We start from the raw sequence: 25,532 nt of genomic DNA on the forward strand, positions 1-25,532 counted from the left end.
AATGAACTGTCATGGGGATCATCATTCGCCGCGTCTAGTATAAGTTGCTTTGAAAACTGCTGACACTAAAATCTTAACACACTACCGCACCGCACCAAGGTCACGGTGTCCGCATTGGTATTGGTCCCACACCAAGGTCCCGGTGCGGTGCGGTAGTATGTTAGGCTTTAACGAAAATATAAAGATGTCTTAAATGGTTTTACGTTTTGCATTGCTTTTGTCAGAAAAAAACTTGGCCTTAATTAATGCCATTCCATTCTAGCAAACTCAATGTTGGCAGCAAATGTTGAGATAAATATACTTTGATCAGCTGTGCTTTAAGTAGAACAGTAAAAACGTGCCGCGTTATATATGTGCATGTATGCCTATTTTGGTACATAAAAATAAAATCGGGTGTGTGTGACGGAGTAAACTTGTTTTGTGTGTGTGTGTGCTGTATGTATTTCTATCTCCCGACTACTTTGTACAAATTACGATTGTATTTTTTATACAAATTTGATCATTAACGATCCTCGCATTTCAGTCATAATGGCTCTCTGTGTTTGTAAATGCCTAAATGTAACATTAGGAAGTGATAAAGTAGAAGATAATGTAGATATAAAAAAATTGGAGTTATCACCCACGGAACAAAGGGATATTTTTTTCAGTGAGGTAGGTACCGTCGGTAAACATGTATTGACCTTGACTTTTATGAAGAACTATTGTTTTTAATTAATACCGAATATAACTAGTATCATGATCTTATACCGCCTGACATTTTGTATTCGATAAAATATACGGCACCGACAAGCGTAATTGCAGTTAAAATAAGGTTATTTTCGTAGTCGGGTGCTGTTTATCAGCTTCGCTTTGCAGGATACCTTTAGAAAACTTTTGAATTAGAAATGCTTGTAGTTTCGCTATTGTATTGTATATAAAACACATGTTTTCAATAACAACAATGGATACTAAATAATATAATTTAATTTTGTAGAAATTGCTTTCAACGCCATTAAATTCCCTGAAGAGTCAAGTGGTGCAACCAGCCTTGGTGTGCCAGCGAGGCGTGGGCCGTTGGATGCTGCACTCCTGCCTGGCCTGCGGGCAGGTCACGCACGCCGTCTCACAGGACAGGCCTAGTACTGTTCTCATTCCCAAAGCCACACAAGTTAGTATAGATATTAATTTCCGTCTCTGTTAGCCTTTCTTCATTGAATCACAATGACCTCTATGATTGACCTGGTTAGATACAACACAAACCACACAATCTATGTTAAAAATACACTACCTCAATATTTTGTAGTAATTGCACAACTATAAAATTAAGTTAAGTACATATGTAACTAGAGACTGATGACCCCACAGTCAAACTCTTTATTGAGTTTTGCGGGGCTATGATTATTGTAAGAATACTCTGTATTTTATTAAATAAATAAATAAATAACTGAAAGTCCTAATTGATACAATGCATGGTGCAAGATTGAAGCATCAGATTATTTCCTAGAGTTGGACCAAGCTACCTCTGCACAGCATTTGCCATGCATGAATTGCATGATAATAGGAGGAAATGTCATCATGCATGTCAAATTTCTATGAAAATATCCTATGATGTTTATAATGAAACTGCCTCACTTCAAGTTGGTGCACAGTTAGCTTAACATACTCTAGCGCTAATTCTTTATTGCCAGTATTAAACTCAAAAAAAATAAAACACAAGTTTTCTTTCAAATTTAGAATGCTTCTTTTTTGTTAAACTTGAATAGTAAACACAACTTTGGGAACAAATCAAATTATTTTATTAAATTGTTTAGACAAATATACGCACAGAGACACATGCATGTCTCCCGCTAGATTAATATCGATGCCTATGTAAACCAGTTTAGTTGCAAATAAACCATCGCTGTGACAATACGCAAATATCTTTAATTTTTGAGAGTATTCAATACCGAACCTTATAGCTATCGAAACAAAATATTTTAATTTGTTTTTTTTTTAATAGTACCTCTTTATGCAATTTTAAACTAGGTTACATGTACTAGTTTATTACTAGTTAATTGTTTCCTTACAGACCACACAAGAGCAAATAAATAATGTTAAGAAGACAAGCAATTTTTCTCCAGTTTTTAACTTACTTGTGCCAGAAGTAACTAGCTTAGACATGAAAGAGAATGTGGACACAAACAATATAGTTAGTGATAAGAAAGGCTGGCAGCCGGCACAGCAGGCCATCGGCACGCTGAGCAAGCAGCTCACGCAGACCCTGCAGTCGCAGCTTGAAGCCATTGAGGATACTGTAAGGCAGTTCCGAGACCAAAAGTATGCTGAGTTTGAAGCATACAAAGACAGAGCACAAAGGGATCACAAGATATTAGCTAGGTACACCACCTATTATGCTAGTTTCTTGTTTCCTTATTTAATTTTAAAAGTTAAGGTACTATTGTTGTTGGTATAGACAAGTATTAAATGTCTAGCCTAAACCTAGTAAACTTACTTTTCTTTGGAATCAATATTTTTTTGAATAAATTAGAAAGCCACCTTCTATAAAATGAAATTCTTTATGATAATATAAACTGCTGCCATTGATATGAGGGTGAATTGCAAAAAATGTATGTAGTTAAATGTTGTTAAGACTCGTAATTATGTAAATTGACGTATTTAATTTATAGTATATGCTACAAACTTTCATGCATGTAACTTAAATATAAACTGGTTAATTGTCATAATACAATGGCATCAATTAACTTAAGACTAATTACAGGTCCTACTACATACTACAGGAACTACATACACTTTTAAAGTCATTCAAGTGCATGCTTAATTATGTGAATGTATATTTTAATTGATTAAAAGGTCAATAAAAGAAAATGTTTGAATTTACAGTATTGTAAGCAAAACCCGAGACAGCCTGAACGGAGACGGCTTCCGGGTGGACACTTCCCTCGACAATGGACCCCCTTCACCACAGCTACCTCCACTTCAGAGAAGAAGACTGTCTTCATTCAAAGATGCCAAAAAAACGTCACAGAATATTGTTAAGGTAAGGGAAAGTGCAGTGCTGCAGTGATGCAGTCACTGAATCCTTTGTCTCTTGTTAAAAAAAGGCCTGTGTTGCTAAGGCTAAAGAACTTCTTATAGTCTGTTGAACTAAGGCAACAAAAGACTTGTATTTAAGAACCATATTAGAAAAGGAAAAATATATTATAGGCAGACTGAATTCACAGCACAGCAGCAGCAGCAGTAAGAGCACATTTATTACAATGCTGTCAAAACTTTACATAATGCTTATCAAGTAAAATAAAGTACATACATACTTATAGCTATCTTTCATTTGTATTCTAGACAATTCTAGACCACCAATATCCGACAGTAAATGATGACACAACATTTAAATACCTAGCCTAAAAACTTTTTACTCAACTACCTGTCTTTTAAGACTTCATAGCCAAGGTGGCAAAAGGGTGACCTCGGCAGGGTCAATAGTATTCTGGCTTGTCCAGCCTCAGAAGAGGCTGGGCTTCTTTATAATATGGTCAAAGACATCATTCAACTTAGAAATAGTGAAAGTTAGTCTGTTGTAGTTTTTTTAGAGAGCCACTATGAGGGTGGCATTTGTTTAAAACTTAAAACCCTCTATAAATAAATAAAGATAAAAAAAAAGGGCAAAAACATCCGTCTGTCAGTTGAGACAACAGCACCACAAACGTGCACGGTGGTCATATTATACAAATACTCTTGCACTCAAGCTCTGAAAAATTGTATGGGCACCCGCTCGCCTCCCACACCCTCGCGCCCGGTGCCTATCTATATCTATCTTGATATCTTGCCCACCTTCGTGATACCTTGTTACGAAAAAAACCGTGAAATATCAAAAACGTTACAAGGGACATGTCAATTTCACAGCACAACAGGGTCTTTCCCCCAGAAGAAGATTCGCTGGACGCAGAAGATATCTTCGACATAGAAGGGATGGACTCGCACAACCACATGATCTCGGACCAGGATGACTATGAAGATTCTGATGGTAATTACAAATTAAAAAAAAATATACATGGGACAATCTTGCACAAATCCACCTAGTCGCACAGTAAGCTCAATAACTTATGCAATATATTATATGATATTTTCTACATATTCAAGCATTTATCTATACACTAGCGACCCGCCCCGGCTTCGCACGGGTGCAATGCTGATAATGCGTATAATGACTTGGCCATCACACGGCTGCATAATGACATAATTTGACTGCAAAAGCAGCTGAGCTCAACCTACTGGCTAGTGTAGTTACATGGGATCCCCACTGCAGTTTTGAGTCGTGTTGTTCTTAAAAACGCCGCTGTTTCTACAAAGTCAACAGACAGATTAGAACCATTAACTAAAGAGAATTTCAAACCTTTGGTTTTTTTTTGGATTCAACATTAAATTATTTGCAGTAAACCAATCACACACATTTCAGAGAGGGTGTCATTCGGCTCAGCTAGCTCAGTGTCTTTTCTGTTCACCTTGAAAAGCAAAAAAAGTATGCACTATCTATACTATCGTGCCCGCCAGTCATCGTCTATCATCGCCGATAATGTAGAGGAGCCATAAAGTAAAACAGGTCATCTAGTTAGAACACTTAGAACCCTAAAGCGCTGAAAAATATTCAGAAATGATGTTTTACAAAGTTTTTCGTAAAACCGGATTTTCCCCGGTTTTGGGTCTTGTTTTTTAGTTAACCGGTTTTGAATTTTGTCCGGACCACACGACCACATGCATCTTTAGCCACTCAGAAAAAACCGAGAGATTGGTTGGTGTAGTGACTGTAGTGTATTGAAATATGAGGGTACCCCAACAAAACCAGTCTGGATTTGTCAGGTACGTAAGCACGAGTGCTCTCCCGAATTTCGGTGATAATATCACGATATAATAGTTGGCAAGTGTTAATGCAGCGATACTCAACCTGCGCCACCGCCGGACTTTTTTTAGGTCGCCCGCCTGATGATCCTGGTCATGTTGCTCAGAAAGTGACATTGTAATTTTGCAGTGGACGTCAGCAACGACGAAGGCATCCATATTGGGCGCGGGCGCGGTGCAGCTAACCTCCACCTGGCGCGCTCGCTGCCCATCAACGTGCCCGTGTTCCCCGCCGAGCGCGCGCCCAGGGAGCCCGACACCGACGTGAGTACCGTCCCTGCAGCACAGCATAGTGTAGCGGGGCCACCAGCCTCCACCTGGCACGCTAACTGCCCATCAACGTGCCCGTGTTTCCCGCCGAGCGCGCGCCCAGGGAGCCCGACACCGACGTGAGTACCGTCCCTGCAGCACAGCATAGTGTAGCGAAGCCACCAGCCTCCACCTGGCACGCTCGCTGCCCATCAACGTGCCCGTGTTCCCCGCAGCGCGCGCCCAGGGAGCCCGACACCGACGTGAGTACCGTCCCTGCAGCACAGCATAGTGTAGCGGAGCCACCAGCCTCCACCTGGCACGCTCGCTGCCCATCAACGTGCCCGTGTTTCCCGCCGAGCGCGCGCCCAGGGAGCCCGACACCGACGTGAGTACCGTCCCTGCAGCACAGCATAGTGTAGCGAAGCCACCAGCCTCCACCTGGCACGCTCGCTGCCCATCAACGTGCCCGTGTTCCCCGCAGCGCGCGCCCAGGGAGCCCGACACCGACGTGAGTACCGTCCCTGCAGCACAGCATAGTGTAACGAAGCCACCAGCCTCCACCTGGCACGCTAACTGCCCATCAACGTGCCCGTGTTTCCCGCCGAGCGCGCGCCCAGGGAGCCCGACACCGACGTGAGTACCGTCCCTGCAGCACAGCATAGTGTAGCGAAGCCACCAGCCTCCACCTGGCACGCTCGCTGCCCATCAACGTGCCCGTGTTTCCCGCCGAGCGCGCGCCCAGGGAGCCCGACACCGACGTGAGTACCGTCCCTGCAGCACAGCATAGTGTAGCGAAGCCACCAGCCTCCACCTGGCACGCTCGCTGCCCATCAACGTGCCCGTGTTCCCCGCAGCGCGCGCCCAGGGAGCCCGACACCGACGCACAGTGGATCGAAATGACAAAAAAATGGACATTCGCCTTTTTTTTTTTAAAACCCTATTTAAAAAAATGCTTTTCGGTTGAAAATGATGCAAGGATGTATTTTTCAGTTTCATACAAAAAAACAGATTTTATTTTTTTCTGCTTTAAAAAAAGCCTTATTTTGAAAAAAAATTATGTAACACTTTTTATTCCTTACATCAATTTCAACCGAAAAGCATTTTTTAAAATAGGGTTTTAAAAAAAAAATGCGAATGTCAATTTTTTTGTCATTTCGATCCACTGTGCGACGTGAGTACCGTCCCTGCAGCACAGCATAGTGTAGCGGGGCCACCAGCCTCCACCTGGCGCGCTCGCTACCCATCCACGCGCCCGTGTTCCACTGCAACTATGCAACTTAAATATATGAGTAAAATCTAAAAATTGTGAAATGTATAGTAAATATTGCTTGACATTTCTTATATCATATTTTTCGTAGCGCAAAAGCGCCGAATAATCGGTATTTTCTGCCAACTAGTCGTCGACTACAAATGCGGCCGGATAGACGGCTTCCCCGACTACTCGGTACATCTCTAATAGTATAGGCTCAAAGGGACCGCTCTAAACAATGGCCGAATACTCCCTGTACTGTCCGGTGTTGGTGAGGCTGTATATTAATAAGGGCATGTGTCTCAGGAGGAGCCGCACGCGCACGACATCGCGGCGAGCATCAAGGCGCTGGCGCGCTCCGTGCACGGCGACGTGTTCGAGCTGCCGCGCCCGCGCTTCAGCACGCAGATCTAACACGCCGCTCCGGTCACACGCCACTGCAGCCGACGGTAGCCATTCTGCTTTACCTGCACTCTGAGCCTGTCGCGGCACTCGCGCGGGTATTTGTAGGCATCGTAGAGCTCTAAGTAGCCTAACCGGGCCGACTGAAAGCCCCCGTCTACATGATATTCCAGCCATCATTCGAAGATGTATAAAATAAGCACTAAATGATTTCCATAAATAAATATGTTACATTGGTATGATCTCCACAATTAAAACGTGAGTAACTTTCGCTGGCTCGGCATCAATTCTAGACTCCTACACTATACTAGGTTTCATAGAAAAAGCGAGGTAAATTAGCTCATGCTTGCTCCACGACGCCAAAACTTTATGCTTCGCCACAAGTAACTTTACTACTCATCATCTTCCTCTCGTTGTCCCGGCTTTTAGCCATGGCTCCTGGGAGCCTGGGGTCCTTGCCAAACTTATCCCAAAAATTGGCTTAAGTACTAGTTTTTACGAAAGCGACTGCCATCTGAACTTCCAACCCAGAGGGGAAACTAGGCCTTATTGGGATTAGTCCGGTTTTCTGACGATGTTTTTCTTCACTGACAAGCGACTGGTAAATATCAAATGATATATTGTACATAAGTTCCTCAAAACTTATTGGTTTGAACCCGCAACCTCCGGATTGAAAGTGGCACGCTTTAACCGCTACATTTATAATTACACCCAACAGATTGCGCCTATATTTTTCTGTCAAATACTGTCAATTAAACATTTGTGTAACATACCATTCGTGTATAATGCAGGTGTTTTTATAAGGATTTTTTTACACAGTAATAATTCGGTATTGCAAAAATGTTTAAGTATGGAAATTTAAGTGTTCGTATCTAATGTATTAGATCATTTTGTGGTGATCGCGAAAGTAATTAAGCATATTCGGCATGTCTCAGATCTATGGATTTTGCCGCAAAATCAGACAAGCTCAATCAGCATTCAGCACTAAGCGGAATTATAGGTTATTGCTATTACAAACCGGCATGATAAATTGATAAATAATTTACTATGCGCAGATACACGAGGCTATATTTAAGAAAGTTTAATCATTATGTTGTACTCGTATTCTGAGCAGTGGGTACGTTTGGATAAGCTAAAGGGTTTTCATGCTAAGTTAAGATTCCATTTGTAGTACCTAATTATTTTTGAAATAAGTATTTGTTATTTTCAAAAAAATTAGGTTATTGCCTAAAACAACAAAAAATTCACTGTTCACTTTTTTTGGTTCTCTTCTACAAAAACTATTGTTATAGATGTTCATATTTTATGAATTAAATCATTTGTTATTAAAGATAATCGAATGTAGATATTTTTGTCACGAACTGAAACTTTCGTAAGGCATAGGTAATCCCTTCGGTTCTCCGACTTCTGCCTGATTCAACTTACTCCCTGAAACTGAAGGATTTGAATATAATAAGAGGCCAACGCCGCGCGCCCGCGCCCGCGCCCGGCCTGATGCTTCCGTCGCCAGGTGGCGACTTGTTAATGCTATTGTACATAAAATTATATGGAGCCATCCTAACTATGAGTTGTTAACATCTAAGTCATATCCCTGTTAATAGAGACATGAGTTTTCTATTATTTTTATCTGGTGTTATCTTAATGGTAAGCGAAATGTGTACAAAAATATGAATATTTGCATTTCTAACTAGTCTTTAGGGTCACTAAACGTGTTGTAATCCGATGTACTACTGAAATTAGCGGCTGTGGAGCGATGGACGACATTACATACGAGTGCAGTTCTCGGTGTCCTCAATCTGCCTTTTGAAAGATTTTATTATTATGCATAACAAGGAGTACAAATACAAATAGTTGCTGAGAGGCACTGTGGCAGTAGCTTTTAAGGCCAGAACTACTCTTGATGAATCAATGCAAAGTAACTCTATTCTCTCTCTCTGAGCTATTCTCTCTCTCTGAGAAATCAGTATATATGTACAAAAATGTTGTTATTACTTTGGACGAAAAATGTTTAAATTAAATGCAGTTATTTTTGTACCTGATATTTTGAATGGAAGTCGAGTCGGGATTAGGTTAGGTTGTAATTTGCCATTTGCATGTATTTTCTAACGAAGTTGAAGGAGTTAGTTTTATTTTAGTGTATCTAGATGATCCACGCTGTTTCCGGGTCTTCCATAACTCTGTTTTTTATGAATACTGGCAACCGGTGATTATATTGTGATGGCCCTTTCTCAGTCATTTGTTTTAATAATGTTTTAACTAATTACCATATTGTTTCATTGATGTGACGACGTTAAGGAAGGATCTTGACTGTAACGAATATAAAGTGATCATGTAATAAAAGATGACCGTAAGATTGTTGTTATTATTTAAACTAAATTTTATTATTTGCTATAGCTTCCTTGTATTTTTTTTTATATTTAAAAATGTCTCCCTCTCTCTCTACCGTGTCAGTTTTTAAGAATAAGACATTAACCAAGCCACTAATGCCGAAAAATAATGAACGCAAATACCGTAAAGATACGCCTTAACTGTACGTTTATTGTTTTTATCTACACATATAGTTAAACCAAATTGTCAAACCTATACTCATCATTTTCTTTTGGGTGCTAGTACTAGTGTAAGACAAAGATAGTATGATTATCTCTGTCTATGTTTCAGTTCAATGAGTCAGTCCTTTGACAAACTATAGTTTGTAACTACAAAATTAATTTGTTTTATTGTTTTTAAACTAACTAGCAAAAGTTTCGTGTAAAATGAGCGATAAATATATTTTTTCTACTCGTCGACTATAATCTGTGTATTACAACTTCATATGCAACACTACAACCTTACTCTTTTCAACGTGGGATAGTTTATGGCACTTCCGACTTGAGCATAAGAATTCTTTCGATAGGGTTTAAATTATAAAATATTTTGAAAATAGAACTTCATACATTTCGATAAAATATTTTTTGTAGGTATAAGGAGACTCGTTTCAATGCAAATTAGCCAACAATGGCGTTTCGGAATATATCCGTTTAGTAGCGAATATAAACTCATACTAAGCACTAATCAATATGTAAACAGGCCCTAAGGCAAGTGTACACGCTCGTAGGGGACTTATCAGATAAAAATAAATCATTGATTATCTCCAAAATCGAGTTAATTAGAAAACGGTTTCTTTGAGAAAGTTACTTAATTTAAGGTCTAGAATGCAACCTTGAAATTAACGGACTTTGTCATTGTCAGTCTTATTTTGCATTTCTACATACTTCTCAAAAGACTTAAATGCCACATCAAAACAATAGACGATTAATCGGTCATAGACCACAGAACAACATAGACCTACATGCACTGGCTAACAAAAACTGAGAACAAAACGTTCATTGTGACAGTCGTTACCATAGCAACGGCGTCACAACAGATACCTAAAATTATTTGTTTGAGTTATTTGTGCTTCAATCACTTGCGAATACTCGAATAAGTCTCTATATCGGTATTTCTATTTGTAAAGCAAATAATATCAGCTATGTTGAGTTGGCGGTACTACAGCGCATCGCGCGTGGGCACGGACGCGGCGCCGCGCACGGCGATGGTGGTGGACGACGACGAGCTGTACGCGGGCTTCAACGAAGTGGCTCCGGCGCTCGACACGCGTGCGCTGCGCGACGACGCCGCCTTCCAGGAGTCGCTGCGGACGGCGGGGCTGGGGAGGAAGATGCCTAGCAGGCTGGGAACTGGGGTATTTACGTAGCGCACATACCTACATACCTACACTCGGACCAATTGACTCTGCAAAGATCTGCAATAAGTTTTAGTGTCAGCATTATCATCAGCATAAACGTCATGTTTCTATGAAAATATAACGTTTATCCTCGCCCTTCCGTACTTTCTCTGTCAGAGTTAGCTTGGTCCGTCTATAGGTAAGTGATGGAGAACATACGCTAAACATGAGCTATTGTGCGTATTTTACTTAAATTGGAAAAAAAATGTCTCAAAGATGTTAGTTCAGTTCAGTTTAAATATACTGAATAGTGAATAATATATACATATATATTATCTTAATCTAATTATCAGAGCAATTTATTGATGTTAATATTATTCCATAATAATATTAAATTATTACACAAAACAAATTTAATACTAAGAATTTCACAAAAAGTCAAACGTAAAAAAATTTGTATAAACGATACTTATAGAGTCTAGAATGTTACTAGAATAAAATCTAAGTCAAAAAAAAAACGGGAGCCTCGGGAACATTGGGAATGAAAGCGGGAAGCGATATACCACAGTTAAGTTAGGTATGCATATATAATTTTATTGTACGTACGTACGTACGTACGGTAGGTATTTAGAGAGCCGGTCTTTGGCTGTAAGTAGGTACTTTTTAGGGTTCCGTACCCAAAGGGTAAAACGGGACCCTATTACTAAGACTCCGCTGTCCGTCTGTCCTTCTGTCTGTCTGTCACCAGGCTGTATATATTTCATGAACCGTGATAGCTAGACAGTTGAAATTTTCACAGATGATTGACAGCGGAGTCTTAGTAATAAGAAGCTCATTAAAAAAATACAGCATCATGAACGGCGATTTGATGTGCGTTTGCCACATTCACAGATGTTCCGCATGGGCACGGTGAACGTGCGCGGCGGCAGCTCGCGCGCTGGCACCGCGGCGGCGCGGCCCGTCACCGCCGTGCGCGCCGCCGGCTACACTTCCGCCGCGCGCGACCTGCCCAGCCGCGAGGAGCGCAAGGAAGACACGTGAGTGTGTACGGATCATTGCTGGCTACGTACTGCAGGCGCGGCCCGTCACCGCCGTGCGCGCTGCCGGCTACACCTGCGCCGCGCGCGACCTGCCCAGCCGCGAGGAGCGCAAGGAAGACACGTGAGTGTGTACGGATCATTGCTGGCTACGTACTGCAGGCGCGGCCCGTCACCGCCGTGCGCGCCGCCGGCTACACCTGCGCCGCGCGCGACCTGCCCAGCCGCGAGGAGCGCAAGGAAGACACGTGAGTGTGTACGGATCATTGCTGGCTACGTACTGCAGGCGCCGCCTGTCACCGCCGTGCGCGCCGCCGGCTACACCTGCGCCGCGCGCGACCTGCCCAGCCGCGAGGAGCGCAAGGAAGACACGTGAGTGTGTACGGATCATTGCTGGCTACGTACTGCAGGCGCCGCCTGTCACCGCCGTGCGCGCCGCCGGCTACACCTGCGCCGCGCGCGACCTGCCCAGCCGCGAGGAGCGCAAGGAAGACACGTGAGTGTGTACGGATCATTGCTGGCTACGTACTGCAGGCGCGGCCCGTCACCGCCGTGCGCGCCGCCGGCTACACTTCCGCCGCGCGCGACCTGCCCAGCCGCGAGGAGCGCAAGGAAGACACGTGAGTGTGTACGGATCATTGCTGGCTACGTACTGCAGGCGCGGCCCGTCACCGCCATGCGCGCCGCCGGCTACACCTGCGCCGCGCGCGACCTGCCCAGCCGCGAGGAGCGCAAGGAAGACACGTGAGTGTGTACGGATCATTGCTGGCTACGTACTGCAGGCGCCGCCTGTCACCGCCGTGCGCGCCGCCGGCTACACCTGCGCCGCGCGCGACCTGCCCAGCCGCGAGGAGCGCAAGGAAGACACGTGAGTGTGTACGGATCATTGCTGGCTACGTACTGCAGGCGCCGCCTGTCACCGCCGTGCGCGCCGCCTGTCACCGCCGTGCGCGCCGCCGGCTACACCTGCGCCGCGCGCGACCTGCCCAGCCGCGAGGAGCGCAAGAAAGACACGTGAGTGTGTACGGATCATTGCTGGCTACGTACTGCAGGCACCGCCTGTCACCGCCGTGCGCGCCGCCGGCTACACCTGCGCCGCGCGCGACCTGCCCAGCCGCGAGGAGCGCAAGGAAGACACGTGAGTGTGTACGGATCATTGCTGGCTACGTACTGCAGGCGCCGCCTGTCACCGCCGTGCGCGCCGCCGGCTACACCTGCGCCGCGCGCGACCTGCCCAGCCGCGAGGAGCGCAAGGAAGACACGTGAGTGTGTACGGATCATTGCTGGCTACGTACTGCAGGCGCGGCCCGTCACCGCCGTGCGCGCCGCCGGCTACACCTGCGCCGCGCGCGACCTGCCCAGCCGCGAGGAGCGCAAGGAAGACACGTGAGTGTGTACGGATCATTGCTGGCTACGTACTGCAGGCGCGGCCCGTCACCGCCGTGCGCGCCGCCGGCTACACCTGCGCCGCGCGCGACCTGCCCAGCCGCGAGGAGCGCAAGGAAGACACGTGAGTGTGTACGGATCATTGCTGGCTACGTACTGCAGGCGCCGCCTGTCACCGCCGTGCGCGCCGCCGGCTACACCTGCGCCGCGCGCGACCTGCCCAGCCGCGAGGAGCGCAAGGAAGACACGTGAGTGTGTACGGATCATTGCTGGCTACGTACTGCAGGCGCGGCCTGTCACCGCCGTGCGCGCCGCCGGCTACACCTGCGCCGCGCGCGACCTGCCCAGCCGCGAGGAGCGCAAGGAAGAAACGTGAGTGACACGAAATAGTTGTCGCAATCAAAGTGAAAAGCAGAGTAGCATACCTAACTAGTATAAAAACCCATTTTATCGTTGACCTGTAGGTATCCAGCCCTCGCTGCGCTCGGGATCAAGTCGATTTTCGGTTCTAATACAATCTAAGCAACTTATAATTTTTTCCTCCAAGAGGAAAGTTCTGACGCACAAATGTTGAGAACTTCCTGTCTAAATCTTTGCTTGTAACACTTGGTGCAAGAGAACGAGGAAAGCAATCTACTCCGACCGTTATCAGAAAAAACATACAAAATATTGTAAAAGGACGAATAACAATACTAAGTATATTCACAAACGTGTACCTATGTCATGTTATGTAAGGAAAAGTTGTATTTCAGAATAGAGGATAAGGTGAAGCAGATGGAGGCTCGCATCATGGTGCTGGTAGAGGAGTCGTGCATGCTGAGCGCGCAGCCCGACCCGGACGACGACACCACCAACACCGAGCTCGACCTGACTCAGGTGACCCATTTATTACCTAGGTATCTATCTACCTAGGCCCTATTAGGCCCCATTTACTTATCTAAGTACACTTACTTAACCTTTGGTCTGCTTTAGCACTGGTTACAGTGGTTACTGCATCTCTTAAGATTCAACAAGCTTAATTGTCAACCTTAAGAGGCACCAGGAGTGGTCATTTCTCCATACATACTCGACGGTTTCCTCCGTGGTTTTTGAAGCTACAGCAATGATTTTTTCAACACAGTTATTATTATTAATATCGGTGTCGGACTGTTTTGCTTTTTTTGATATTTTTGTTTTTTAAGGCGCTAGAGCACTTCAAATATTCGCAAAAACGGCCTAATTTACTAGGCCGCAAAGAGAAGCAAGGTATTCAAAACTAACATCAATAAGCCTAAAAAGCAAAGCAGTCCGACACAAATAATTTCATTACCAGTTAGATCTCACAGTTTCGTTACATTTGATTAAGTTTGGAGGAGGAAACAGTCGAGTACGAAACCTCGTTTTTTAGATGTTTACGCAGGATTTTTCGCCTAACCTCGCGTTGTCCTTATCGCACTAGTTTTAGGAGCAGCTTCCGTTAACGAGACGGATATATTTACCTAAAATATTTTCAGCTCCCGTATATCATCTTAAGTTTATGTTTTGAACAGCATACATTTTACAGTTGTAAGATACGAAAGGTCAACTATCACACTGATTTTACTTTCATGACTTATTGACTACGACAACACTAAATCGCGTATTTATAAATAAGCTTGTAAATTACCTGCGACGTTTTAAAGACGACATTGTCTCCGTGGTTCCAAAGAAAGATTGGCTAACGTTGACATCAACCTTCTAACTGCGGGAGTTTTTCGAACTACCCGCGCTTAGTCTTGTTTAAACAAAATGGTGCATATATGTAAGTCTTAAATGTTCCGACCGAAAGAAGCAGCAGCAGCACACTCCGCTGCGCTCTAAATTAAACTATCTACCTTACTTATAATGATGAGGTTAAATGTTTCATTTGAAGTACACTGCAGCGGTATTATTTTAGATACAATGTACTAAACAAGGTGTTGTCTATTTTCCAGGCGCTGGCCAAAGCACAGGAAGCGTCCACGTTGGAGCGCCAGCTGATACGCATGCAGGAGCAAGCGAACCTCGGCGACTCACACAACTTGGACCTCACCTTCGCGGTCAGTTGAAACTATTTTACGGTTCCGTACCAAAATGGAGCCACCTTATCTTATGGTGCGACTCGGCCCGTCTGTCTGCCACATCAATAAATACATAGGTAGGTACACACTCGCACAACTTCACGGCGATTTCGCAGTTTGGTTAGCAGCAAGATGGCGGAAAAGCATCTCCTGATCGAGTTTAACTGTTAGTCATCCACAGCATCGTACGTGATTTAGCTGTTTTTCCATTTTGTTTTGTTATTGTAAAACCGTAAAATTATATTAATATTTAGTGTGTAATGTGGAGTCTTGCAAGTTCGCGCTTCGCGCCTCCTTTGACGCGGGCCGAAGAACCGACTAAAAACGGGGAAGTGGGCGTGAACAATCTGCGAAATCCACGCCACACTTGCGTTCGCGGCTTTGAGTGTGGAGGGCCCTTTAGAAAATGTAAAAGTAATTAAATGATTTCTTTTATTCACTATGTAAATCGCAAAATATAAGGGGGATGCGGGCAAAATTTCTAATTCTAGTTTACTAGGTCAGTTCTGAAAAACCAGCATATAGTTGGTCAAACCAAAGTGTCAGTAAATAAGAACAAATATAAGAAGAATATACTTTAGAGGAACATAGTTGGGTGAGTAAAAGCCACCGTTGTCGGGTTAACTTAAACTGATTTATTACAACAATAATCAACTGTTTTTATACATCCTAATCTACGGCGGTACAGACCTTATCTTAACTAAATCAGCGCGTGCTCAAACCTATACTAAGTTATCGACACGCGCCAATAATATTTTGCTGACCGCCATAGTACTCCCCCCTTTTTAAAAAAATAAATAAATTAGTTGATGGAGCGGCTGTCGCGGTGAGAGTGAACGCTGCTGACGGCAGGGGCGAGCGCTGGCGGTGGCGGCGAGTGATGCTAAACTTAGCAGAACTGCTGTGTGTCTGCTCGCGGTTTCGGTTCCCGTCGGAGGAAGAACTTCGCTTGAAGGAGCTTGCCGGCGGAATGGTGGCTTCTGAGCGTCACGGTCGTTATATAGTTGCTCTACCTAATTCCGAAACCGCACCGCACGCCCCGATTTCGTGACATACGTGCACATATGCCGCGCGTCTGCGCTATCAGCATGATCAGCATCTGGACCGGCTAGCAAGAATGCGGGCTTAAGACGATCAATAGACACGTACGATTCTTTTCCGCCTTTTTGAATGCAGAAAACCTTATCTGTTCTCGACACTACTAGGTACGACCCTTCGTACGGCGGAGTCAAGCTCGGGCGGAGAATATCGCACCTCACAAACACGTGCGAACAGCGTCCCAGTTCAGGATGAACAAAAATCTTTTGACTAGTACACCGGCGCGTTGGTACCGCTGCATACATTGAAATATTGCTCCGAATCCTTCTTACAAGCTCCCAAAATTGCTTGCTTGACGTCAGCAACCACGAACGTCCATGTATAAGGTCGCCGAAGCCCGATGTTGAGCGTCAAATCCTTCTCGCCATACGTATTAATTTTAGTATTATTGGCTGCGTACAGCATATACTTGGTGTCCCTCTTAGCTCTCCCGTAGAGTCTCCCGATACAGGACACCGCTGCACCTGTATCTACTAAAAATTTAATTCCACTGTTTTTGTCTGTAATTGTGAGGCGGGAGCTAGGATATATCGCACAAAGCTCCGCCGTTCTCTGCGCGCGAGCTAGTTTGTAGCGTCCGTTTTTCCATGCACATGGCTGCTGGCACTGTCCCGCTCTTTCTCCAAACTTGTAATGATATGTACATAACCAATTGAGACGGCCCTGTGACCCTGATCTTGACGAATAGCGCTGACGAAATGCATTCCGCTCCGTGCTACGTCGATAATTCCCACGCGCATGTCGTAACTCACTTATGTCTAATTGCATTTTTGCCAGCTGTGTTGTTACGCTGGCTAAGCAAACCACGACGTCATCGCTTTTACATGTCTGACTATTTACTACGGACACTTCCGCCCTCTTCGTGTTTTCGTAAATTTTATCTGCCAGCTCGCAAGTTTTGTCATCGGAAAGCTGGTCTGTCGCTGCCAAAACCGTCGTAACTGACGTAGGAAGGTGGCGGAGCCACATAAGTCTCACTGTGTCGTCATTAATCTTGTCACTGGCCAGATTTCGCATTTTACGCCACAGCTGAGAAGGCTTCTGATCCCCTAGTTCTACTTCCGACAATAACCTTTGAAACCGGCTCTGGTCAGACTCTTCGTAGCACCCGATTAATCTATTTTTGATAGTTTTATACTTGTCCTCCGCAGGGGGTTTGGTAATAACGTCGCTGATCTGCTGAACTTCCTCCTTGGTCAGCTTTGCAATAACCATGTTGTACTTATATTCATCTCCCTGTTTCTGTGGTGCCACGATTGCTTCAAATTGAGTGAACCACAACCGTGGAAGGTCCCTCCAAAACTCTGGAATGCGGGACATCACTGACGATGCTGCAATTTCCGACACGTCGGCATTAGCGCTGCCCGGAGATATGATCTGATTCAGTGGAGACATAATCCTCTCTTCATCACTCATCCTTTTCTTTTGCGTGCTAGTACTAGTGTAAGACAAAGATAGTATCATTCTCTCTGTCTATGTTTGAAATGAGACAGTCCTTTGACTAAACATAAATTAGGTCGCAATAGTACATTATGATACAAGTGTGCTAAGTTGGTCATTACACACGAGGCAATATTGTAAATAAGAAAGCCGATGTGTGTAATAACCAATGCACACGCGTTTCATACGACGTTTTTCAACACACTTGCGAGGAAAAAACAAAACTTATAAATTAGATTTTTTTTCTCAAAACAGTAAAAGTACAATTTATAAATTGTGACTTCCAGTTTTAACATCGAATAATTGCACAAAGGCATGCTGGGCCTATTCGCCTCGTTTTCCAAGAAAGACTGGGCGTTTTTGCTGACTTTCTATTGTATAAAAGTTTCATATGCCGCCAATTATTTTTCACCCGATTTTGATGGTAAAAGGCTATCGTTCTCGGCTCTTGCCTCTATTAGTATTACTGGCAGCGTCAATTTTATGTGTTCTTTATTTTCAATATATGTTCAATGCTTGAAAATTACATTTTTGTAAATATATAAACTTAAAACATGCAAAACTATTCCAATGTTATGACAAATACGGAAAATGGCTGCCGCGTTATTTTTTTTACGCACGATTCCAATAGGGTATTTGACAACATTAAAAATATATAACGAATTGCTGTCATCCTGAAGGATAATAAACTAATAAAGTATATTTGACTATATTTGAATGTAAATTATGTTTAGTTTTTGGAAAATAAACGAAAGAAATTTTAATATTTTTTGAAATTTCATCAGGGACGTGAACGCTCTGTGATTGGTCAACGATCGGATGACGTCACAGGCGGGTAAACATTCTTGATTGCCTTGAGTGTTTTAACTGTTTTATTTGTATTTAGTTAATTTTAGTTATTGTTCCACAGTTTTCTGATATATTCCGATTTATCCGTATATCTAGTAGCACAATATTCATAAGAATCTCAAAATGGAGCCGAAATATGTGAAAGCTGATAGCGGCAACCTACCAGACATAGACGCATTAATGGTTGCACTTTTCTTTAAAGATAATACGGATTACTATGCTGCGGAACTTAGAAATGTAAAAACAGCTGTGTGAGTATACGTAGAAATTGTTTATTTACGAACATTTCGATTTCGATGATACGAATACGACGACGATATATATATATAGAATACGATGACGAGAATATTATCTCCATACTGCACTTTAGTTTGAAAGAAAAAGTATGCTACTAACTACCTACTAATGCTGAAAGAGCTATGTTATGAGGTTATGTAGTAATACATTAAATACCTAGATCTTGTTTCGTTAAATACAACAAAATCCGCTGCTTTAACTACCATACTTATTTACAGTTAAATATTACTTACATCGAAGTGGTCTTCACACTGTCACACATAAAAACATTTGTATGCGCTAAAATGCTCTTTGGGTCTCTTCGCGCTAGTTTTAACCACATTTTTCTTTTTTTGGGATTCGTTGGAACGGAAACAAACAATTTATCTGGATTTTTTTATAGTCGTACTTGAACATTGCGGCACTATACACCATTTATATACCATTTTACAGTCAAATAATCAATTCAATGCACATAAACCATAAGATTTACTAAGGTCATTGACTGAGTTTACTCGCCTGTGACGTCACACGTGTCACGTGATTAGCCCCTTTGCAAAAACAGCGTTTAAGGCGCGTTCAAAATAAATAAACTTTAACATTGTTTTTTTATATTTAATACAGGAAATTTCACGGAAATATCAATGTACCTATAGTGTAATTATTAAGTCATAAACAATCAATTAAAACCATTTTCAAAAATTAGTCAAATAGCCTATGCGCGCGCAAGGCAAAGGCGCGAACGAAATCGACAAACAGCCATTTAAAAAAAATTAAAAAGCTAATATTTTCGTATTTCTAACCGATGGATGGAGATCAAATCGATAAAATGTTATGTTTATTCATTAATGTTATTTACAAGATCATTTAATCTATAAATTATGTTTGGTGAGATAAAACCTCTTTAACTAACATTTGAAACCTAATAGTTGGTTTAAAAAAATGTATTGACCAAATTAAGAAGCCTCCGTTTCCATGCATATTATTAGCAATCAGTTACCTTCTTAACTCAGTCGGATAATATAATGAAAAAGCACGAGTGTTATAATATACGGAAAAAGCACGCGTGTTCAATATCTAGGATTATGAGCCGAAAATCGGTGGAATAAAAACGTCGTTTTGAGCAAGTGTGTTGAAAAAATTATTGTGCACAAGTCTACGTATGGTCAAGCCTTTCTTGTTTTTTAAATTACCTAATAGATACAGTCGCCTTCAGCTATATCGTATAAAAATGTAAAATGATGAATCCATTTCTTTCTAGGTATTATGCAATCTCGCCGGGCAGTATGCTGTCAACGAAATGTACACCGAGGCACTGAACACCTACCAGCTTCTGACGCGAAACAAACTGTTCCCACACGCAAATCGTCTCAAGGTTGTTGTTGTTTTACTATTTGTATATCTACGGGATTGGGCACAAGAAGTCGAATCCCATACTATATACCCATATCATACCCCATTAGGATATGGTAGAAATATTCGCTGTCAACTGGTGAGTAGCTCAGTTGGTAGAGCGGCGAATTTATATCCTGAAGTGGCCAGTTGGAGTCTCGTCCGAGTCATCGAATTTTTCCATTTTTCCTTTCAAACTCAAATTTAATTCTATTTGCAGGTGAACATGGGCAACATCTATTTCAAAATGGGCGAACATCCTAAAGCACTCAAATTGTACAGGATGGCTTTAGATCAGACTCCGACCGCTGAGAAGGATTTAAGGTGCGTATCATATAAGCCTCATCCGTCTAACACTTCTAAACCTAACCAAATCATAACTGAGTGTCCCAGCCAGCAGTTTAAAAATTATCAACTATTTGTAGGTATCTCCTTGGATCCCTTCATCAATTCGAGTAGTAGTCCAAAGAATGTGTCTGGTTCTAAATCGGATATTCTGATACACCATTGACAAAAATGAAAAATGCAAGAACATAGGTAGCCCTAGTTGTGCTGCCGGAGCACTGTGATGAGCCCTCGCGATAGCGCAATGATGGAATCGTATTTGAGTTGTTAGCATTTTAGTTGTCTACAGTCACAGTTGTCACTGTCTACAAATACGAGTAATAACTACATACGCTTCTCCATACAAACTTAGTCCTCGTTTTCCTATGGAAAATTATATTATTATATTAAAATTATTAATTATTTTGTATTATACACGGTGGCTAAAAAGTAAGTGCATTCCCGTTGCCAGGGAGGTTTTGAAATTATACTGAGCAACTTTTACTATGGGACCAACCCCGAAATCGCGAAAAAAATTTTGGTTGTTTCATAAATTTTGGCTGGTCCATTTTCTATAGGAGGATAATATTTTTTTTCGCGATTTCGTGGTTGGTCCCATAGTAAAAGTTGCTCAGTATAATCCCAAAACCTCCCTGGCAACGGGAATGCACTTATTTTTTAACCGCCCTGTATACAGATCTAATTGTGTATAATTGTGTAAAATTGCCTGCAACATAAAACTCGTCGCTTAATACAAAGAGTACAAAATGCGTGTTATAGATTTTGTTACTCTATACCCCCTAGAAGCCATATCACCCCGTATTTGAACAAATCATCCATGCTGAATATGTCTTCTCGGCGACACCTACATCTTGCATGTCTCCTCTTTGGCGTCTTAAACAATAAATTTCCGGAATATCTCTTTTCCAAGATTAACATTTCAAAATTTCACAACCGTCATGACACTAGGTGAACTCGGCGTTGTCTCTTAGAAATGTACCCTCATAGAACGATTGCATTTACCGGTTGTTTCCGGTCTCTCGCGACCAAATGCTGGAATGATATCCCTCCACCTGTAAGACGGCTCAAAAATAAGCAAACTTTTAAACACCAGTTTAAAAAGATACTGCTTGAAAAACAAAAAACAGGGATACCATACGGCTTTTTGGTTGCTGATTTCAGGATCTAATCGGTATTGCTATGAGATCTTGTACCGAACCTTTCGCGCTTTCTCACTCTTATTTTATGGCCACTTCTATTTTTATTTCTATGTTTATGCTTATTTTCTGTTTTATTTATGTATTTTATTTCAGAACTTTCTAACACCACTCAACTACACACTTTTTACAGTACCGTATACTTATCACCGTCATATTTACCTAACTGTAACGTGATCTGGGTTCCGGCAGAATATCAGTGCTCCGCTCAATAGAGTGGAGCGTATAGCTGAGTCGGAACCCTTTTGTTGTTGCTGCAATGCACACAGCGTGCAGCTAACCACTAAAAACTAATTTTTCGTGTTTAAGTAAAAAAATTTTTGTTAATTTAATTTAGTACATGTTTTGTTCTGACTGCAATGTACCTACTTATACTTTACACTAAAATTGTGTGTTTTGCAGCATCCAAATAAACGTTTTATCTATCTATCTATCTAATTTAAATAATTATGTATTTACATACATTGACTAGTGAGATTATGTGTATTTAGATTTAAGAAATATATATAGAAAGTTGATTGATTGTATTCGACAATAACGAGGAATGCATTGTTTTTTATCGTATTTAGAACAATATCATTTACATAGTACGTACACACACATACACATACACGTATACATAGACAAAGAGCATCATACTATCCTTGTCTTACACTAGTACTAGCACCCAAAAGAAAAGGATGAGTTTACCACAGAACTAGGATGACAAAGAACAACTGTCAGGCTTTAAAAGTGCGACCAAAAATGAAATGCAAGTGTGGGCGTAAATTGTCTATGTGAGATCAAAACTAGTGATGTCAAGTTACAACATATTAATAATTTATCGGTGTTTGACTGCTTTATCGACTACTCTTTCAATGTTTCTTTTTTATTAAAATAAAATGTCTCAACTATTACTATTATTAGATCCTATTATCGCCTATATTCAATTTTCTTTTACAGCGGACGCAAAGTAAATAACAAAACTAATAACCGTGTGTACAGTCAGCATCAAAGTGGTCAAATTATGTATATCCTTAGTATATTCTACAGTACCTACATATGGTGCTACTTAAGCAAGCGTTGATAATAGCCGTAACATACTACCGCACCGCACCGTTACAGCTTTAAAGCAGGTTTCTCGTCGTATGCGTGTGTGTGGTGCAACGTCGTTAACACAAACACATGCTAACAGTAGGCGCAAAGAGTTGACTTACCACAGAAAATATTAATTTCGCCACAATAAATAATAGTACTACCGTACAGAAAGGAAACTTCCTACAAAACCGAAGTTTGACAGCGGTTCAGGGTCGAATCATGATGTCCTTTTTTAATATATGGCACTATACCTTTCGGCTATTTAGGGTTGGCAAAATTTAGATCATTATCTTATCTGTGACCACTGTGTGCACAACCGTGCACGCAAAGGGACGTCAAGTTGTTCCAACCCTAAATTAATTGCTCGGAGCAATGCTGAGCCGAACAGAGCCGAGTTTTCCCGAAGCTAGGAGTTTCGCACCCCTGATTTCGCGCCTTTTTCTACTGACAAGTTGAATTGGGTGTGTATACGCTGTGTGCAAGTATACGCTGTCTTGTGTTTCCTTGTGTTGGCGGCAAAGTCGTAGAAAAGTGGCTAAAATGTAAGTAAGTACCTACTGTGGGAAAGTGAAGTTTAAATTTACCGCTAAACATGTGCACCTTCAAAAAAGGTATTATAACAATCGTTATTATTTTAACTCGGTTATAAAGGCTAATATCTTAATGATGTGAAGAAATAGTTAAATATATATTGTACCTATTATACCGACAAGTTATCGATACAGTCATATGAACATTTTGTCAAGCCCTAGCGTATAGTAACAGTTTAAGTTTTTACACAAAATATTCCAAATTATTGACTAATATGATAAAATATTATGTATAAATATATATTGTATAAACCGGCTTTTTACAGTTTTTATGCTGTTTATTTGACAAAATATCATTAAGAAAACTTCGCTCGGAATTTCATAATTACCTGTGAAATGAATGTTTGCCTGGGTTATTTCGCCCTGTGATACTACAATCCGGCACACTACACGACACCATCTTCACTACATTACTTTATTGTACGTTTTCTTCCTGATTTCTTTTTATTTTCAAGATTAAAAAATACGGCAATGCGCTCCCTGTCGAGTTGGGCCGCCTGTCACTCAAAAATGGTTACGTTTTCTTATTTGTAGTCTGACTCTTTCGCACTCATGGGATGTTCATATACGTGATGCATAGACCTAGCATTATATAGATCAGCTATACGCGTGCGCCCGTGAGGGATAGACATAGATGGCGTCATAAACGTGGGGATACCATATTGGTAAAAATTACCCCAATATTTGATATCACGTTGGGGCGATTACCCTGGAGGCAAAGTTAGCTTGTTTGACGGTATTAAAAAAATGTTAAATAAAATGTCAATGGGCCGTTCTTTTTAGGCGTATGAACAATGAAATACCTCCTATAATTCACGCAGGTGGTACAAAACTAAACTTGTTTAGTAAATAAAACGTACAATAAAATGTATTATGGGTTTTAATTTAAAGAAATCGCAAATCGCAATCACACCAATTAATGTACACCACATTTAATCTTCACAACATTTGTTTTTTTTTTTTAATTAGAAGTACGAAAAAACTTCGAGGCCAAAATTACCCATAAAATTATGATATTTTCATCTGGTATCCCTAACATGATTGTTATGCAGCTAAATTAAGAAGAAGTTTAAAAATGGCTGACCTCAGACTCCTACCTACTTACGTAATTTGGGCGGATAATTTTACAAATAATGTTTTGTTAATTTGCGTAAATAATTGTCATATTTTTATTGAAATCGTTTGATTCTACATTGCTTTGAGTGTAACGTAATTTTACGATGTTATTCTCACATATTGCGTTAAGAGGAAGGTGTAAAATACCGTACTTACGTGTGAAAGGTTATGATCTCATATTTTTGCTCAGAGCTCCTATTACAGCCGATTACAGAATAATTCACCATTATTTTATCAAAGTTGCTTGAGCATTCAAAACGCTAACCATCACTATATTTCATAAGAGAAAGCACAATTTCATACAAAACAACAATATAACATTTAAAACTTTCGCGGTTTAAACACATATTAAATCACATTTAGAAACGGGTCTAACAACACGGGGTAACAAAATAAATTCGCGATAGACCCGTTTCTAAATGTGATTTAAACACGGATTTAGATTTTAATAACCGTGACCGTTTTCTCTAGTTTGGTACGAACACCTTTCTGGCTCGGTGATAAGGTTCAATTTAGTATGGCAAAAAAGTGACAGCTCGCTCCTGTTTAGGGTATAACTTCATGGATTTAAAACAACAATAATTAAACAAGCAACGAACAAACATGACATGTCACGTACTTATTTGTTTGCCACAACCTCGGTTGTGGCAGCGGTGGAAAAGTGAAACTATGACAAGGACAAACAATAACTGCGCTTTCTCTGCTACTCCTACTGAGAGATACATAAGACTATCCCGTTCGGTCATGTTCCCCCACCCCTCATGACCGATCCAGTTTATACTAGATTCATGACGTGATGGCTTCCCTTTCCCACACTTCAGCAGTCTTTATGCGTAAGCATAAATTTTAGGTCTGTGGAGTTTACATTATTTTATTGGAGTTTGTCAGTAATGTGTTATTTATTAATTATTATGTTGATGTCAATTTTATATAAATAAAACTGCAAAATGTTTGCTATAAACATCGTTTATTGTTTTTAGGGTTCCGTACCAAAAAGGCACAAAAGGAACCCTTATGGTGCGACTCTGTCCGTCCGTCCGTCCGTCCTTCTGTCTGTCACATTGCTAAATATCTCGGCTACCTATCAACCCAGACATCTTGGAAGTGTATTTTTTTTTTATTATTTTTATTAATTATGGAAAATACCCAATTTAAAGAGGGGGTAAAATTTCAA

The 25,532-nt window shown here is 41.6% G+C and overlaps 2 protein-coding genes across 3 annotated transcripts in view; both read left to right on the plus strand.

The window, feature by feature from the left end:
* The first annotated feature begins 428 nt into the window (after positions 1-428).
* LOC134741533 (uncharacterized) lies at positions 429-9,126 on the plus strand. 2 transcript variants are annotated; one of them, XM_063674353.1, is made up of 7 exons: positions 429-651; positions 974-1,147; positions 2,048-2,355; positions 2,860-3,016; positions 3,880-4,000; positions 5,003-5,136; positions 6,680-9,126. In XM_063674353.1, the coding sequence occupies exons 1-7, from the start codon at positions 529-531 to the stop codon at positions 6,785-6,787; spliced, it is 1,125 nt and encodes a 374-aa protein (XP_063530423.1). In that variant the 5' UTR covers positions 429-528; the 3' UTR covers positions 6,788-9,126. The 2 variants fall into 2 exon arrangements, with proteins under 2 accessions (XP_063530423.1, XP_063530424.1); XM_063674354.1 differs by having other exon boundaries at positions 6,686-9,126.
* A 1,043-nt stretch (positions 9,127-10,169) lies between these two features.
* LOC134741563 (intraflagellar transport protein 88 homolog) overlaps positions 10,170-25,532 on the plus strand; it is a 46,446-nt gene continuing 31,083 nt past the window's right edge. Inside the window, exons 1-6 of the mRNA XM_063674390.1 lie at positions 10,170-10,496; positions 11,370-11,515; positions 13,654-13,777; positions 14,854-14,958; positions 19,904-20,017; positions 20,255-20,358. Coding sequence (XP_063530460.1) covers positions 10,284-10,496; positions 11,370-11,515; positions 13,654-13,777; positions 14,854-14,958; positions 19,904-20,017; positions 20,255-20,358 — 806 coding nt within the window. The 5' untranslated portion in view covers positions 10,170-10,283. The remainder of the gene's footprint in view (positions 10,497-11,369; positions 11,516-13,653; positions 13,778-14,853; positions 14,959-19,903; positions 20,018-20,254; positions 20,359-25,532) is intronic.

The sequence above is a fragment of the Cydia strobilella genome, chromosome 5, assembly GCF_947568885.1.
Source record: "Cydia strobilella chromosome 5, ilCydStro3.1, whole genome shotgun sequence".
Classification (NCBI taxonomy): domain Eukaryota; kingdom Metazoa; phylum Arthropoda; class Insecta; order Lepidoptera; family Tortricidae; genus Cydia; species Cydia strobilella.

Coding starts and splice junctions, on each gene's coding strand:
- LOC134741533 (XM_063674353.1), top strand. CDS start 529: ATGGCTCTCTGTGTTTGTAAATGCCTAAATGTAACATTAGGAAGTGAT. Junction 2,356..2,859: donor GATCACAAGATATTAGCTAG/GTACACCACCTA, acceptor TTGAATTTACAG/TATTGTAAGCAAAACCCGAG. Junction 5,137..6,679: donor CCAGGGAGCCCGACACCGAC/GTGAGTACCGTC, acceptor CATGTGTCTCAG/GAGGAGCCGCACGCGCACGA.